This window comes from Mercenaria mercenaria, chromosome 13 (assembly GCF_021730395.1).
Source record: "Mercenaria mercenaria strain notata chromosome 13, MADL_Memer_1, whole genome shotgun sequence".
Taxonomy (NCBI): domain Eukaryota; kingdom Metazoa; phylum Mollusca; class Bivalvia; order Venerida; family Veneridae; genus Mercenaria; species Mercenaria mercenaria.
The window spans coordinates 61,595,517-61,612,808 of NC_069373.1; the positions used below are offsets into that span (position 1 = coordinate 61,595,517).

Genomic DNA, 17,292 nt, shown 5'->3' on the forward strand with positions numbered 1-17,292 from the left:
AAACTAGGTCACCAGGTCAAATGATAGAATAAGCTTGTTTACATCCTAGGGGGCACATTTTTAGCTCACCTGAGCACAAAGTGCTCAAAGGTGAGCTTTTGTGATCACTTTGTGTCCTTCGGCATCGGCGTCAACAATTTGACTGTTAACACTCTGAGGTCACAAATTTGAGCCAATCTTAATGAAACTTGGTCAGAATGTTACCCTCAATTAAATCTTGGACGATTTTGATATTGGGTCATCTTGGGTCAAAAACTAGGTCACCAGATCAAATCAAAGGAAAAGCTTGTTAACACTCTAGAGGTCACAATTTGGACCTAATCTTAATGAAACTTGGTCAGAATGTTATCCTCAACAAAGTCTTGGACAAGTTTGATATTGGGTCATCTGTTTTCAAAAACTAGGTCACCAGGTCAAATCAAAGGAGAAGCTTGTTAACACTGTAGAGGCCACATTTATGACTGTATCTTCATGAAACTTGGTCAGAATGGTAATCTTAATGATTTCAAGGTCCAGTTTGAATCTGGGTCATGTCGGGTCAAAAAGTAGGTAGCTAGGTCAAATTAAGAGAAAAGCTAGTTTACACTTTAGAGGCCACATTTATACCATATCTTAATGAAACTTGGTCAGAATGTTAATCTTGATGGTCAGTAGGTCGGGTGAGCGATACAGGGCCTTCATGGCCCTCTTGTTTATTCTATCTTCATAAAACTTGGTCAGAATGTTTATCATGAAGTCTTGGATGATTTCAAATTTGTGTCACGTGGGGTCAAAAACTAGGTCACTAGGTCAAATCAAAGGAGAAGCTTGTATACACTTAAGAGGCAACGTTTTTTGTCCAATCTTAATGAAAATTGGTCAGAATATTTGTTTCAATGAAATCACTAGGTAAAACATGTTTACACTGTTATGGTGTGTTACTCGGGTGAGCGACCTAGGGTCATCTTGGCCCTCTTGTTTATCTTTATTTGTTTTATTTCAGTTATGACAAGCCTGTTGATATGTCACCAGTGGCAGAGGATCCTTATAGCTCCCCTCCACAGACCTACCCAGGATGCTTTGGTCTCCCATATCAGGTAAATTTGATAACGTATTTTTATGCCCCCCAAGGGAGGCATATTAGTTTTCAACTGTCCGTCCGTTCGTTAGTTCGTTCATTAGTTTGTTCATCACAACGTTAACTTTTTGCATGAAGGCACTTTACTCGCGAACCACTGCACCCTGGACCTTCATACTTCGCATGCTAATAGTACTTATTGAGTACAAGACCCCTATTGACTTTGGGGTCAAGGTCACCAGGTCAAAGGTCAAGGCGCTGCGGGGGCATTTTGTCACCATTAGTGACAGCTCTTGTTGTAGTTGTGCTGCTGTTCCTACTGCCTTGTATAAACAATGTTGATGAACTCTTCAAATGAAACAGATAATGGATAGCAGTTTAGATTAGTGCTGTAAGTACCCACTGGAAGAGACATATTGTTTTTGCTCTGTCCGTCCATCGGTCACACTTCATTTCCAATCAGTAACTGGAGAACCATTTTACCTAGAACCTTCAAACTTCATAGGATGGTAGTGCTTATGGAGTAGACGACCCCTTTTGTTTTTGTGATCACTTCTTTAAAGGTCAAGGTTACACTCACAGGGGCGGCGAGGGGCCTGAACATTGAACACCATTTCAGATCAATAACAGTTCATCAAAGGTCAAGGTCACACTCGCAGGGGCCTGAACATGGAAAACCATTTCAGATCAATAAATTGAGAACCACTTGACCCAGAATTTTGAATTTTCATAGGATGATTGGTCATGCAGAGTGGATGACCCCTATTGATTTTGGGGGTCACTCTGGTAAAGGTGAAGGTCACAGGTGCCAGAATATGGAAACCCATTTCCAATCAATAATTTGAGAACCACTTTACCCAGAATGTTGAAACTTCATAGAATGATTGGACATGCAGAGTACACTCTGTTAAAGGTCAAGGTCACAGGTGCCTGAAAATGGAAAACCATTTCAGGTTAGTAACTTGAAAACCACTTGACCCAGAATGTTGAAACTTCATAGGATGATTGGACATGCAGAGTAGATGACTCGTATTGATCTTGGGGTCACTCTATTAAAGGTCAAATTTGCAGCAGACAGAACATTAAAAGTCAAGCTGAGAATATGGAAATCCATTTCCAGTCAGTAACTTGAGAACCACTTGACCCAGAATGTTGAAACTTCATAGGATGATGGGACTTACAGAGTAAATGACCCCTATTGTTTTTGGGGTCACTCTATTAAAGGTCAAATTCGCAGCAGACAGAACATGGAAATCCATTTCCAGTCAATAACTTGAGAACCATTTGACCTAGAACCTTCAAATTTCATAGGGGGATAGGACTTACAGAGTAGATGACCCATTTTGTTTTTGGTGTCACTCCATCAATGGTCACAGGGGGCTGAACATAGAAAACTTTTTTCAATCAATAACTTGAGAACCACTTGACCCAGAATGTTGAAACTTCATAGGATGATTGGACATGCCAAGTAGATGATCCCTATTGCAGCCAACCATCAGTGTCTCTTTGACTTTTGATCCTGTCCCCTATTGACTTCTTGCCTATTTGACTATGCATTGGGGGAGACATGCGCTTTTCTACAAAAGCATTTTCTAGTTGCAAACTTTTGTATTTTTTGCTCAACTATTCTAAGACTAGTCCTCTGGAGCTATTTAACTCACCCTGGCATCAGCGTCTGTTTCTTCAGGTTTAAAACTAGGTCATAGCATTAAGTGCCATAACTCTGACATATATTTTGCAAAATTATGTCCCCTTTTGAACTTAACAACTTCTGGCTAAAGTTTTGCATGCAAGTTACTGTCTCCAAAACAAATGCAGATACTGGATTGAAACTCTGTAGATATTTTAACATTTAGGGTTATATTGTCTGGGACAACAATTTGAATAGTTGAGCACACAGACAGCTCTTGTTTAGCTAAACTATTCTACTTATCCCAGTGTCATCTTTTATGTCACACCTACCTTTAAAGTTTTGCTAGCAACTTCATCTCCTGAACAACTGCATGGTACATGTATTGGATTAAAACCTCTAACAAGGCTTCCCAGTCATCAGACCTACCTACATAACCAGGTTAGATAACTCTTTGTTGAATTTAAGTATGGCCCTTGTTTGGCTTAGAAAATTTGGCTTAAGTTTTGCATGTATACAGCAGTCGAGCTATATCTTGGGAATAACTAATGAATTGAAACCTCACGCAATGCTTCCTAGTCAGTAAACCTACTGAAATAACAAAGTTAGATACATCTTGATTGAGTTTATTTGAAATTATGACCAATATCACCAGCAGGAAATACACTAAACTGCACAGAAGTGATCATTGTCAAATCTAATTGCGCATTTCATGGGAAGGTTCAGGTTCTGTGTTTTTTAGCATGTTTAGCAGAGATATGGCCCATGTTTCATCAAATTTTATGATATTTTAGCCAGAATCATAGAGAAATTGACAAATGCGTATCAAAAATTTTATCATTTTCATCTAAAACCTAACAGTGTTCTGTTTAAAGATAAACAATGTAAACAGAGTTAACAAATACCCTGAAGCATCATAATAAAAAAAAAACAGAAGTCATTTATATTGTTTTCATTTCTTTTTAGTGTGCGATGCTTAAATGCTAGCTGTTTTATGCGTAAAGTGATACACCAAGCTATGACAATTCTTCCTAGTACTGAAGTTGGAATGTTACAGTGCTCTCCCTTATTCATTTATGCAAATTTTCAAGCCGGAATAAATTATAAAAGAAAAAAAAACAGTAAACCGTCAGTGAAAACCTTATCGATAAAATAGCTAGGAAGTTCTTTAGAAAAACTTTTTAGCTCGACTATTCGAAGAATAAGTAGAGCTATCCTACTCACCACGGCGTCGGCGTCACACCTTGGTTAAGTTTTTCGTACCAGTCCACATTTTGACAAAGTCTTTTGAGATAAAGCTTTGAAACTTTCAACACTTGTTTACCATCATCATGGCCAGTTATAGGCAAAAGCACATAACTCCATCAAGGATTTTGGCTGAATTATGCCCCTTTTGACTTAGAAATCATGGTTAAGTTTTTCATACCAGTTCATATTTTGACAAAGTCTTTAAAGATAAAGCTTTGAAACTTTCAACACTTGTTTACCATCACCATGGCCAGTTATAGGCAAGAGTACATTACTCCATCAGGGATTTTGGCTGAATTATGGCCCCTTTCGACTTAGAAATCTGGGTTAATATTTCGTACCAGTTCATATTTTGACAAAGTCTTTTGAGATAAAGCTTTGAAACTTTCAACACCTGTTTACCATCACCATGTCCAGTTATAGGCAAGAGCACATTACTCCATCAAGGATTTTGGCTGAATTATGGCCCTTTTTTACTTAGAAATCTGGGTTAATATTTCGTACCAGTTCATATTTTGACAAAGTCTTTTGAGATAAAGCTTTGAAACTTTCAGCACCTGTTTACCATCACCATGTCCAGTTATAGGCAAGAGTACATAACTCCATCAAGGATTTTGGCTGAATTATGGCCCCTTTTGACTTAGAAATCTTGGTTAAGTTTTCCGTACCAGTTCATATTTTTTGTAAAGTGTTTGACATATGGCTTTGAAACTTTTATCACTTGTTTAGTATAATAGTCTCTATCTGTAGGAAAGAGAACATAACTCTGTCATCTATTTTGGCTGAATTATATTCCTTTTTAGCTCGACTATTCATAGAATAGTGAGCTATTGCACTCGCCCATGCGTCGGCGTCTGCGTCCGCGTCCGCGTCCCGATTTTGGTTAAGGTTTTGTATGTAAGCTGGTATCTCAGTAACCACTTGTGGGAATGGATTGAAACTTCTCACACTTATTCACTGTGACAAACTGACTTACATTGCACAGGTTCCATAACTCTATTTTGCTTTTTTACAAAATTATGCCCCTTTTTCGACTTAGAAATTTTTGGTTAAGGTTTTGTATGTAAGCTGGTAACTCAGTAACCACTTGTGGGAATGGATTGAAACTTCACACACTTATTCACTGTGATGAACTGATCTACATTGCACAGGTTCCATAACTCTATTTTGCTTTTTTACAAAATTATGCCCCTTTTTCGACTTAGAAATTTTTGGTTAAGGTTTTGTATGTAAGCTGGTATCTCAGTACTTACTAATGGGAATGGATTGAAACTTCACATACTTGTTCACTATCATGATCTGACATGCACTAAGCAAGTCCCATAACTCTACTCTCTTTTTTTTCAAAATTATGCCCCTTTTTCGACTTAGCAGTTTTTGGTTAATTTTTTGTATGTAATCTGATATCTCAATATCCACTAATTGGAATGGATTGAAACTTCACACACTTGTTCACTGTCATGATCTAACATGCACTGTGAAGGTCGCATAACTCTACTTGGCATTTTTACAAAATTATGCCCCTTTGACTTAGCAGTTTTTTGTTAAGTTTTTGTATGTAAGCTGGTATCTCAGTATCCACAAATTGGAAAGGATTGAAACTTCACACACTTGTTCACTGTCATGATATGACATGCAGTACAGAGGTTCAATACCTCTACTTTGCATTTTACAAAGTTATGCCCCTTTTTCAACTTTTGTATTCATTCAATTGACAAGGCTGTTGAATAGTCGAGCGTTGCTGTCCTCCGACAGCTCTTGTTGGACTTTGAAATTGGTTCTGTTTTCATACAAGTCTATGCTTTGTCAAAACTGTTTGACATATGGCTTTTAAACTTCGAACACTTGTTTATCATTATGATTTCCATCTGTAGGCAAGAGTACGTAACTATTTTGACTGAATTATGGCCCTTTTTGGACTTTGAAATTGGCTCATATATTGCCATTTAGTGCAAGACTTATCGAAATCGAAGTAATACAGGAACATTGTTTGTCTAATCTATTATTTCTTTTGTCTGAATATCCGTGGAAATATTTTGACCCCATTCTTCAATCAATTCTTCGAATAGTCGAGCGCGCTGTCATCAGACAGCTCTTGTTTCATAGTTTTCTCATATTAAGTAATACTTTTAGAGAGAAAACAAATATTTCATACTGTACAAGTCTGAACAAGTGGTGCAGGCGGATGTTTTCCACTTGTACATTAGTTGTTACTTCCTGTTTAGTGTCGGTTTAGTGAGTTACTACATGTTCACCTTAGGCTAAACCTCAAATATTGACAAAAGTTGGTAATCAATGAAATGTATTTTGCATTTAAAATTCAACACAAAATGTGTTTTGTACCTGTTCTCTTGAAATACCTGTATATTATTGGTGGACAATAGGTATAATCCTATATTGTATTGTGCGTTTTCACGCTTACTAAACATTCTGTAAAGGCAGATATTATTCTTTATCTGAATGAATCAACTATTGGCTTGTTGTTCTCGCCTCTAGGCTCTAGCTACAGGTCACCTTTGAAACGTCTAGTATGTCAAATCAATAAAACTAAATGACATTTCAAAAGAACTGTATGTAAAAATAAGATTTTGTATTCAAGTTGTATATACAGATTAGCTTTTAATGCTGATCAGATATAGCAATATGATTATGTTAAGTATTTGTGTTTTGGACATAGCGAATGTTTGAAAGCAGTAATTTGTGTAGGTAAGAAAGTGTTTCTTTAATATACTGTATGGAAATGGAATACTTTTCAAGGCTGGATTTTTTTCTGTGGAAATCATGACAATTTTAGTGGAATTAATGAAGAAGAAAGTAAGTATGCTTGTGTTTTTTCCCACTATTTTGAGAATAGGGCCTGGGCCCTTACATTTGGGAAAATACGTCATTGGGGCCTGGGCCTTTACAGTAACTGTTGGGAAAATGCATCGTAAAAAACCCAGATTAGAATTTTTTTATTTCAGGATTAATGAACTAACAATACGTTTTAAGCAAGTTTTATGGTAAAAGAGTAAAATTATCAATATTTATTCATTTGAAACCAAAAGAAAATTCTACAGTCAAACATGTATGTCTGACTGAGCTTGCAACAACTGTGTCTTAAGTTGTGTTTCATTTTCTCTGAGATTGTTATCTGAATCTGTCATCATGCAGATTCCAGCCACTGACACTTTTACTGTTCTTTCTGTTTCACTAACTTTCAATTGGGAATTTTAGAGGTAAAATTGGGGAAAAAAAACACTATTTTTAGCTCATCTGATTTTTTGAAAAAAAAAATGATGAGTTATTGTCATCACTTGAGCGGTTGTCGGCGTCGGCGTTGCCTGGTTAAGTTTTATGTTTAGGTCAGCTTTTCTCCTAAACTATCAAAGCTATTGCTTTGAAACTTGGAATACTTGTTCACCATCATAAGCTGACCCTGTATAGCAAGAAACATAACTCCATCTTGCTTTTTGCAAGATTTATGGCCCCTTTTGTACTTAGAAAATATCAGATTTCTTGGTTAAGTTTTATGTTTAGGTCAACTTTTCTCCTAAACTATCAAAGCTTTTGCTTTGAAACTTGGAATACTTGTTCACCATCATAAGCAGACCCTGTACATCAAGAAACATAACTCCATCTTGCTTTTTGCAAGATTTATTGCCCCTTTTAGACTTTGAAAATCAGTTTTCTTGGTTAAGTTTTATGTTTAGGTCAGCTTTTATCCTAAACTATCAAAGCTATTGCTTTAAAACTTGCAACACTTGTTCACCATCATAAGTTGACCCTGTACAGCAAGGAACATAACTCCGTCCTGCTTTTTGCAAGATTTATGGCCCCTTTTGGACTTAGAAAATATCAGATTTCTTGGTTAAGTTTTATGTTTAGGTCAACTTTTTCTCTTAAACTATCAAAGCTATTGCTTTGAAACTTGCAACACTTGTTCACCATCATAAGCTGACCCTGTAAAGCAAGCAACATAACTCTATCCTGCTTTTTGCAATAATTATTGCCCCTTTTGGACTTAGAAAATCATTTTCTTGGTTGAGTATTATGTTTAAGTCAACTTTTCTCATAAACTATCAAAGCTATTGCTTTAAAACTTGCAACAGTTTTTCACCATCATAAGTGGACACTGTACATCAAGAAACATAACTCTATCCTGCTTTTTGCAAGAATGATGGCCCTTTTTAGACTTAGAAAATCATGGGTAGGACAATATTTCTCTTACACAAAAAAAATCAGATGAGCGTCAGCACCCGGAAGGCGGTGCTCTTGTTTTTCATTGGGGTTGGGGCAAAACTTAGCCCCAAATCAACCCCAAAAAACATTGATACTGCAGTCAGATTTACACAAAGCTGGAGAGGAAAAATGCCAGCATGTATTTTAAAGAAAAGTCTTGCTCAGCAAAATCAGAACAGTTTTCAGTGTTTTTTAATTGCGGTGATACCTGTGAATCATCAGAAGCATTTAGCAGCAAATTGATCAGGATATGAAAAGTTACGGAAATTCATATTTTGAAACTACCTCCCCCATTTTGTCGCCGTTGAGTTCTCGAGTACAAAAATGTGCTAATAGATAACTCGAACGTGCTAAAGACCAAAATAAAGTAGACAAACTGAATTCCAAAATCACTATATTCAAACATGGCTAGAAGTCAGATGTGAGAGATAGATCATGAAGCTGAAGAAGGGCTCATCTTAGCAGACCCAGAACAGCAGTGACATCCATGAACATTGCTTCTATAAGACGTGTGATTGATGAAGACACCAGAATGCAATGTCCGAAATAGCGTCTTTTTATGCCCCCCTTTGAAGCAGGAGGGGTATATTGTTTTGCAGATGTCGGTATGTCTGTCTGTAAGTCGGTATGTAGACCAATCCGTTTCCAGATGATAACTCAAGAATGCTTGGGCCTAGGATCATGAAAGTTGATAGGAAGATTGTTCATAACCAGCAGATGACCCCTATTGATTTTGAGATTGGTAGGTCAAAGGTCAAGGTCACAGTGACCTAGAACTGTTAAATGGTTTCCGGATGATAACTCAAGAACGCTTAAGCCTAGGATCATGAAAATTGACAGGAAGGTTGGTCATGACCTGCAGATGACCCCTATTGATTTTGAGATCAATAGGTCTAAGGTCAAGGTCAGAGTGACCCAGGACAGTTAAATGGTTTCTGGATAACTCAAGAAATCTTGGGCCTAGGATCATGAAACTTAATAGGGAGGTTGATCATGACCAGCAGATGACCTCTTATTATTTTAAGGTCAATAGGTCAAAGGTCAAGATCACATTTACCCAGAACAGTAGAACTTTGGTATACAATGACCAAATAATTTCTGTTCCTTGTGCAATTACTGAATGCATCAAGTGGGGCATGTCGTGTTCTATGAGCTCTTGTTTGGCTTGTCAATGTGGAGCTCATGAGATTCTCACCAAGCACCTGGGTTTAAGAAAGGTTTGTGCCAGGTGGATGCCTCATATGTTAACTGAGGAGCAGAGGCTAGTAGGGTCAAATTTGCTGAAGTAATGCTGAAAAAGTTCTCAAAATTAGATGATTGCACAATGTTTTTTATTCAGTTAGTGTATAACCCTATATTACTCTTAGTTTGTGAAAATAGGAATTCGATTGAACTAAATAATTTGCTTCCTGAATATTGATGAATATTGACTTTTTCACAGCTACGTTTGGCTGCGTAATAACTGTAGTCAAGGTGTCAGTTTCTCGGTATTGTAGGCATAGGTGATATAGATCAATATGATTACACCTTTACTGATGTTACCTGTTATAAATGTACTACAACACCTGTTCATAAATGTGACATTTCATTATAAGCAAAAATGTATCATTGCTTATTAAATACTGGGAGATATTCATCAACAGTTTGGCTGTTATTGCTTTAGAGGTAATCTTAATGAGCTTTGGCCAGAATATTACCCTCAATAAAATATTGAACATGCACAGTCTTATACTGGGTCATCCGGTGTCAAAACATAGGTTACTTGTCAGTTGATAAGAAGAGCTGTTTTTAACAGTCAAGAGGCCAACTTTTCAACCTCGACATGTTCTTTAAGCTTTGTTGCAGTGTTTGAAATCTAGGTAAAGTATGAAACTGGGCTACCTACAGTCTGAAACTAGGTCAGTGAGTAAAACCATTGAAAAAACCTTGTTAACTCTCTGGGGCCACATTTTCTACTTTATCTGACATTATCAGAATGTTTGCCTCTATGAAATCAATTGGTTTGCCTGAGGTCAAAAACTATGTCATAATGTCAAGTCATAGAAAGACTATGTTAACACTCGGGCTACCTGGCACATTTCCTACAAGTTTGCAGAATTAGTTTAAAAAACTCATTAATTCAGGGTGTGCCTATGTTTTCTACCTGTCATCTAGTAATATAGCAGTATTATACCAGTATTATCAAAGTGATTTTCACGAAGTTTGTTTGGGAGGAAAAAGTAGGATAATAGGTTGTGGTTGGTCTTTAAAGGTGGATAATCAGATTTTGGATTTGTTCGAAACTTTAGCATCTGATCATTTACACTCATTTATGTTCACTTAACACTTAATACAAATTAGATTTTCACTGGAGGTATTTTTAAATTTTTCCTATCCTGGTTGCCCAACCAAGATAAAGAGTTATTTTATCATAAGTATAAATTTGATAAACATACTTTGCCTAAGGAAATGTATAAATATTAGACATATTGTAATATATTTGTAAAATATTTGCATTAAAAATTATGTATTTAGATGGAATTCATTAGAAACGCAAGTTTGAAAAATTATTATTACCTTCCTTTGCCTATCTTGGAAATAAATTAATCAGACGCTACACACAGCTTTAAAACTTGCATTTTGGTTCAGATTGTTCAATAGTTGATATGTCTATCAAATGCAAATGTAAAACTAGACATTGTATCGGAATAAAAAAATATACCAAGCTTTTTATATAATTTCATATTAAAGGGGAGTAATTATAAAATTTTATAAAAATAATAAAATATACATTTCAAATAGGAATCTAACTCTATGTAATCGGTCTTTTTGTTCCTTAAATAATTCTCTACCAGAATATACAAAAAGTAAAAAATGTCATTAAATGTTGATTAAATGTGATTGACCACCTTTAAACACTGATTCTGCATGACATGTAATTATAAATGTAGTTTGTATAATTAACCAGGTTAACCAGGTTTTCAACGAAAACCTGAGTTATTAGATTGGGATAGATGTCGGTCGGGCGGGCGGGCGGCGGCAGCGGCGGTGGCATCAGACTGGTGTTTCCGGTCAATAACTTTTGTTTCGGTAAAGATATTTGAATAAAACTTGGTATGTATGTAGCTTATATCAAGACAAAGGCTGGGATTGATCTAAGGGTTTCTGGGGTCAAGGTCAAGGTCACTGTTAGTTTAAATAGAAAAAGGGTTTCCGGTCAATAACTTTTGTTTCGGTAATGATATTTGAATAAAACTTGGTATGTATGTAGCTTATATCAAGACAAAGGCTGGGATTGATTTTGGGGTTTCTGGGGTCAAGGTCAAGGTCACTGTTACTTAAAATAGAAAAAGAGTTTCCAGTCAATAACTTAATTTAGGAATGAGCTATCATGATGAAACTTGGTGTATAGAAAACTTATATAAAGTTGTAGCTTGGGATTGATTTTGGGGTTTCTGGGATCAAGGTCAAGGTCATTGTTACTAAAAATAGGGTTAGGGTTAGCATATCTTCTACATGCATGGAGGGATTTTGATGAAAGTTGGCACAATTGTTCACCATCATGGGACAGAGTGTCATACGCAAGAACCAGGTCCCTAGGTCTAAGGTCAAGGTCACACTTAGAGGTCAAAGGATACAAGAATGAAAACTTTGTCCGGAGCATATCTTCTTCATGCATAGAGGGATTTTGATGTTACTTGGCACAATTATACACCATCATGAGACGAAGTGTCTTGCGCAGTTCCCTTCTTAAGAATTACTTCCCTTTGTTGTTACTATAAATAGCTTATATTGTAACTTTTTAGCTCACCTGTCACAAAGTGACAAGGTGAGCTTTTGTGATCGGGCGGTGTCCGTCGTCCGTGCGTCCGTAAACTTTTGCTTGTGACCACTCTAGAGGTCACATTTTTCATGGGATCTTTATGAAAGTTGGTCAAAATGTTCATCTTGATGATATCTAGGTCAAGTTCGAAACTGGGTCTCGTGCCATCAAAAACTAGGTCAGTAGGTCTAAAAATAGAAAAACCTTGTGACCTCTCTAGAGGCCATATATTTCACAAGATCTTCATGAAAATTGGTCAGAATGTTCACCTTGATGATATCTAGGTCAAGTTCGAAACTGGGTCACGTGGGGTCAAAAACTAGGTCAGTAGGTCTAAAAATAGAAAACCTTGTGACCTCTCTAGAGGTCATATTTTTCATGAGATCTTCATGAATGTTGGTCAGAATGTTTATCTTGATGATATGTAGGTCAAGTTCGAAACTGGGTCACGTAGGGTCAAAAACTAGGTCATTAGGTCTAAAAATAGAAAAACCTTGTTACCTCTCTAGAGGCCATATTTCTCAATGCATCTTCATGAAAATTGGTCAGAATGTTCATCTTGATGATATCTAGGTCAAGTTCGAAACTGGGTCATGTGGGGTTAAAAACTAGGTCAGTAGATCTAAAAATAGAAAAACCTTGTGACCTCTCTAGAGGCCATATTTTTCATGAGATCTTCATGAATATTGGTCAGAATGTTCACCTTGATGATATCTAGGTCAAGTTCGAAACTGGGTCATGTGGGGTCAAAAACTAGGTCAGTAGATCTAAAAATAGAAAAACCTTGTGACCTCTCTAGTGGCCATATTTCTCAATGGATCTTCATGAAAATTGGTCAGAATGTTCACCTTGATGATATCTAGGTCGAGTTCGAAACTGGGTCATGTGCGGTCAAAAACTAGGTCAGTAGGTCTAAAAATAGGAAAACCTTGTGACCTCTCTAGAGGCGATATTTTTCAATGGATCTTCACGAAAATAGGTCAGAATGTTTACCTTGAAGATATCTAGGTCAAGTTCGAAACTGGGTCACGTGGGGTTAAAAACTAGGTCAGTAGATCTAAAAATAGAAAAACCTTGTGACCTCTCTAGAGGCCATATTTTTCATGAGATCTTCATGAATATTGGTCAGAATGTTCATCTTGATGATATCTAAGTCAGATTCAAAACTGGGTCACGTGGGGTCAAAAACTAGGTCAGTAAGTCTAAAAATAGAAAAAACCTTGTGACCTCTCTAGAGGCGATATTTTTCAATGGATCTTCATGAAAATTGGTGAGAATGTTTACCTTGATGATATCTAGGTCAGATTCATAACTGGGTCATGTGCGGTCAAAAACTAGGTCAGTAGGTCGAAAAATATAAAAACCTTGTGACCTCTCTAGAGGCCATATTTTTCACGAGATCTTCATGAAAATTGGTGAGAATGTTCACCTTGATGATATCTAGGTCAAGTTTAAAAGTGGGTCACGTGCCTTCAAAAACTAGGTCATTAGGTCAAATAATAGAAAAACCTTGTGACCTCTCTAGAGGCCATGTTTTTCAATGGATCTTTATGAAAATTGGTCAGAATTTTTTATCTTGATGATATCTAGGTCACATGTGCTCAAAAACTAGGTCACTATGTCAAATAATAAATAACGATGTCATACTCAGTTGAACACTGGGTCATGTGGAGATAGGTGAGCGATTCAGGACCATCATGGTCCTCTTGTTCATTACTAGACGTAGGGAAAAATCGAGACCACTTTTCTGTAGTACACCATGCATGTTACATCCAATTTTGAAGTGTATTTTGACCAATCTCTACCTGGTAAGGATTTCTGTGTGGACTTAAAAAAAAATTTTGTATTTTTTTTTTTTTTTTTTTTGTTTTTGTTTTTTTTTAAGATTAACTTTCCTTAGTTGTTACTATAAATAACTTATATTGTAACTTTTTTTATAATTGACCGTAGGGAAAAACCAAGACCACTTTTCTGTGGTACAACATAGTAGTTACTTTCTAATTTAAGGTGTATTTTAAGGTATCTCTACCTGGTAAGGAGTTTTTTTGTGGACTTAGAAAAACAAAAGAATTACAATGATTACTAAACAACCACAAAATTAAAATTACATCTGCAAATACAGGTGCTAGAGTAAAGAAATTGCTGTGACGGGCGTATATTGTGACATTCTGGCACTCTTGTTTATTCTTATGAAAAGTGTTGAAAACCTGGTTTCGTGGCATTGCCGCGTTTCTTGTTAATTATGTTAAGAGTATTGGATTAGGATTTTTTTCCATCTGACGTAAATACCCAAAGATAAAATATTTTAGTGGAAGACTGGTATTTGATATCTTTGATAAATATAAAACAGTGATTTCTTCAGCTCTTACTGTGCTATAGACGGATTGATCCGCCTCCCAGAGTTTAGCCCTATCTGGCGAGCGTCGGAAAATTTCGCCCTCTTTGGTACCCCATTACATCATACTCTAATCTTAGTAACGGTGTTACCCGATGCACATTCTTATTTTGGTTAATTGATTATTTTTGTATATATTCCAGGATCACAACTACGGAGCACCGCCACCACCAACACCACCTCAGACACCTCCAGTGGTCACACCAGCAGTAAAGGAGAGTGTTGAGGTGAAGGAGGAGATTGTGGTCACCTCTGATGTACCCACAGTACCTACGCTTGCACCAATGTCCCCTGACCCCATACAAGATGATGTGGATGACCCCACACGTTGTATCTGTGACTTTGTACACGATGATGGCTATATGATACAATGTGACAAGTGCAGGTAACCCAGTCTTGTGTTTCATGATTTATTTTGGAGGTCAAGGTCATAGTAACCTTGAGACGGAAAATGGTTTCCACTGAACAGCTGAAGAATGATACAGCCTACAATCGTAAGATTTCCTAGGATGATTGTATGTGGTCTGTAGATGACCCCTATTGTTTGGGGGACCAGAAGGTCAAAGGTCAAGCTTACAGTGACCTTTAGTGGTTTCTGCTAAAGACTGCTTTGGCTGTCAGTGTTTAAAATTGGCTGCCTTCAATCAGTAGATTGTTTTATTATAAGACATTGGGTCAAAGGTAATGATCACAGCATACAAAACAACATGCCCACTTGCTTCCAACAGTCCATTTAGCATTAAGTTGTTGGTGTTTAGATAAAGTAATTGGCATTTAGTCTTAAATATTTGGCATTCAGCAGTTAGCATGCTGCACTGGCCTTCCATAGATAATGTTGTTAGATGCTGCAGACAGACTTAACAGGCTATTTTTAGTAACACATTGATCAGTTTGTGGTATAAAACTTATTGAATTGATAAATGTTTGCATACTTGTAAATATAGTTGGAAGTGTCTCCTTGTCGCTTTCAGGGAACAAGAGCAGATCTGGAAAGAAAGTGTTACTTTTGACTTGATGGATCATAAACCCATTAGTTTTGAATCATTGACATTTGCTTTTTAAAAATGACACTGTAAAGGTTATTTCATTTAAAAAATCAAGAGAAATATCAAGTATTTTGTAGAGTAACAAAGAATGATTCTTATGCAATACTGATACAATCTCCAGTACTGTGTATATTATGATACTTTAGTAAAGATAACATCATATAAGAAATGCGAAAGCAGCATTTCCTTCTACAGCAATTATAATGTGAGAAATTATGATTTAATAAGATTTTAACATTACATTACTTTCTCTAGTGTATGGCAGCACATTGTCTGTATGGGATTAGACCGTGACAGTATACCGGATGTTTACTTCTGTGAGGTGTGTCACCCTCGACCTGTTGATCGGGTCAGGGCCAGAGAGTTCCAGATTAGGAAACGGGAATTCCTTAAATCTCTTGTCAGTAAGTACTTGATGGTACATCTTTTTGTAGTTCTTTGACCTTTATATTTTGAGGAGTGTTTTAAAATAAATATAAATGAGATGTGTCACTTGAAAGTCTACCTTGAAACATTATGAAATGAATGTGTGGAGAAGAAAGTTTTTTTAGAAAACAGCAAATATTAGCATTTCAGGAAAATCTTGTCTAAAATAGCTGAACATTTGAAACCTTTATAATTGTTGCATTTTGATAAAAGTTACAAGTCAAATATTTTCATTTTCTTACAATTTCAGTAAAATCACATGATTCAAGCACAGATACAGACCCTGAAGAAGTAAACAATCGTCTAAAGGCATACGGTCTAGATCCTCCAGGTTCTAAAAAGCAGAAAATGAAATTAAAGAAGAGGAAAGAGCGAAGTAATTCTAAAACTAACAAGAGGCTTAAAATCAAGGAAATAAAAACTGAGAAAGAGAACACCAGTGATGAGGCTAATAGAAAGAATAAACTACTCGTAAAAGATTTTTCATCAAGAACTGCCCAAGTAAAAAGAGAAAAGGTGTGTATTTATACCTTTTTTTAGCTCACCTGTCACATAGTGACAAGGTGAGCTTTTGTGATCACGCAGCGTCCGTCGTCCGTGCGTCCGTCCGTAAACTTTTGCTTGTGACCACTCTAGAGGTCACATTTTTTGTGGGATCTTTATGAAAGTTGGTCAGAATGTTCATCTTGATGATATCTAGGTCATGTTCGAAACTGGGTCACGTGCCATCAAAAACTAGGTCAGTAGGTCTAAAAATAGAAAAACCTTGTGACCTCTCTAGAGGCCATATATTTCAAAAGATCTTTATGAAAATTGGTCAGAATGTTCAGCTTGATGATATCTAGGTCAAGTTCGAAACTGGGTCACGTGGCATCAAAAACTAGGTCAGTAGGTCTAAAAATTGAAAAACCTTGTGACCTCTCTAGAGGCCATATATTTCATAAGATCTTCATGAAAATTGGTCAGAACGTTCACCTTGATGATATCTAGGTCAGGTTCGAAACTGGGTCACGTGCGGTCAAAAACTAGGTCAGTAGGTCAAATAATAGAAAAACCTTGTGACCTCTCTAAAGGCCATATTTTTCATGGGATCTGTATGAAAGTTGGTCTGAATGTTCATCTTGATGATATCTAGGTCAAATTCGAAACTGGGTCACGTGCGGTCAAAAACTAGGTCAGTAGGTCAAATAATATAAAAACCTTGTGACCTCTCTAGAGGCCATATTTTTCATGGGATCTGTATGAAAGTTGGTCTGAATGTTCATCTTGATGATATCTAGGTCAAGTTCGAAAGTGGGTCACGTGCCATCAAAAACTAGGTCAGTAGGTCAAATAATAGAAAAACCTTGTGACCTCTCTAGAGGCCATATTTTTAATGGGATCTGTATGAAAGTTGGTCTGAATGTTCATCTTGATGATATCTAGGTCAAGTTCGAAACAGGGTCATGTGCGGTCAAAAACTAGGTC

The 17,292-nt window shown here is 36.7% G+C and overlaps 1 protein-coding gene across 7 annotated transcripts in view; it reads left to right on the forward strand.

Annotated features, from left to right (window-relative positions):
* LOC123528696 (uncharacterized) overlaps positions 1 to 17,292 on the forward strand; it is a 52,416-nt gene that overhangs the window by 11,382 nt on the left and 23,742 nt on the right. For 5 of the 7 annotated variants that reach the window (XM_045308629.2, XM_045308633.2, XM_045308630.2 and 2 more), the window contains exons 3-6: positions 983 to 1,076; positions 14,497 to 14,738; positions 15,655 to 15,803; positions 16,076 to 16,341. In XM_045308629.2, coding sequence (XP_045164564.2) covers positions 983 to 1,076; positions 14,497 to 14,738; positions 15,655 to 15,803; positions 16,076 to 16,341 — 751 coding nt within the window. Of the gene's footprint in view, positions 1 to 982; positions 1,077 to 6,467; positions 6,750 to 14,496; positions 14,739 to 15,654; positions 15,804 to 16,075; positions 16,342 to 17,292 lie in introns of those variants that run through there. The other 2 variants (XM_045308634.2, XM_045308635.2) reach the window with 2 other exon arrangements.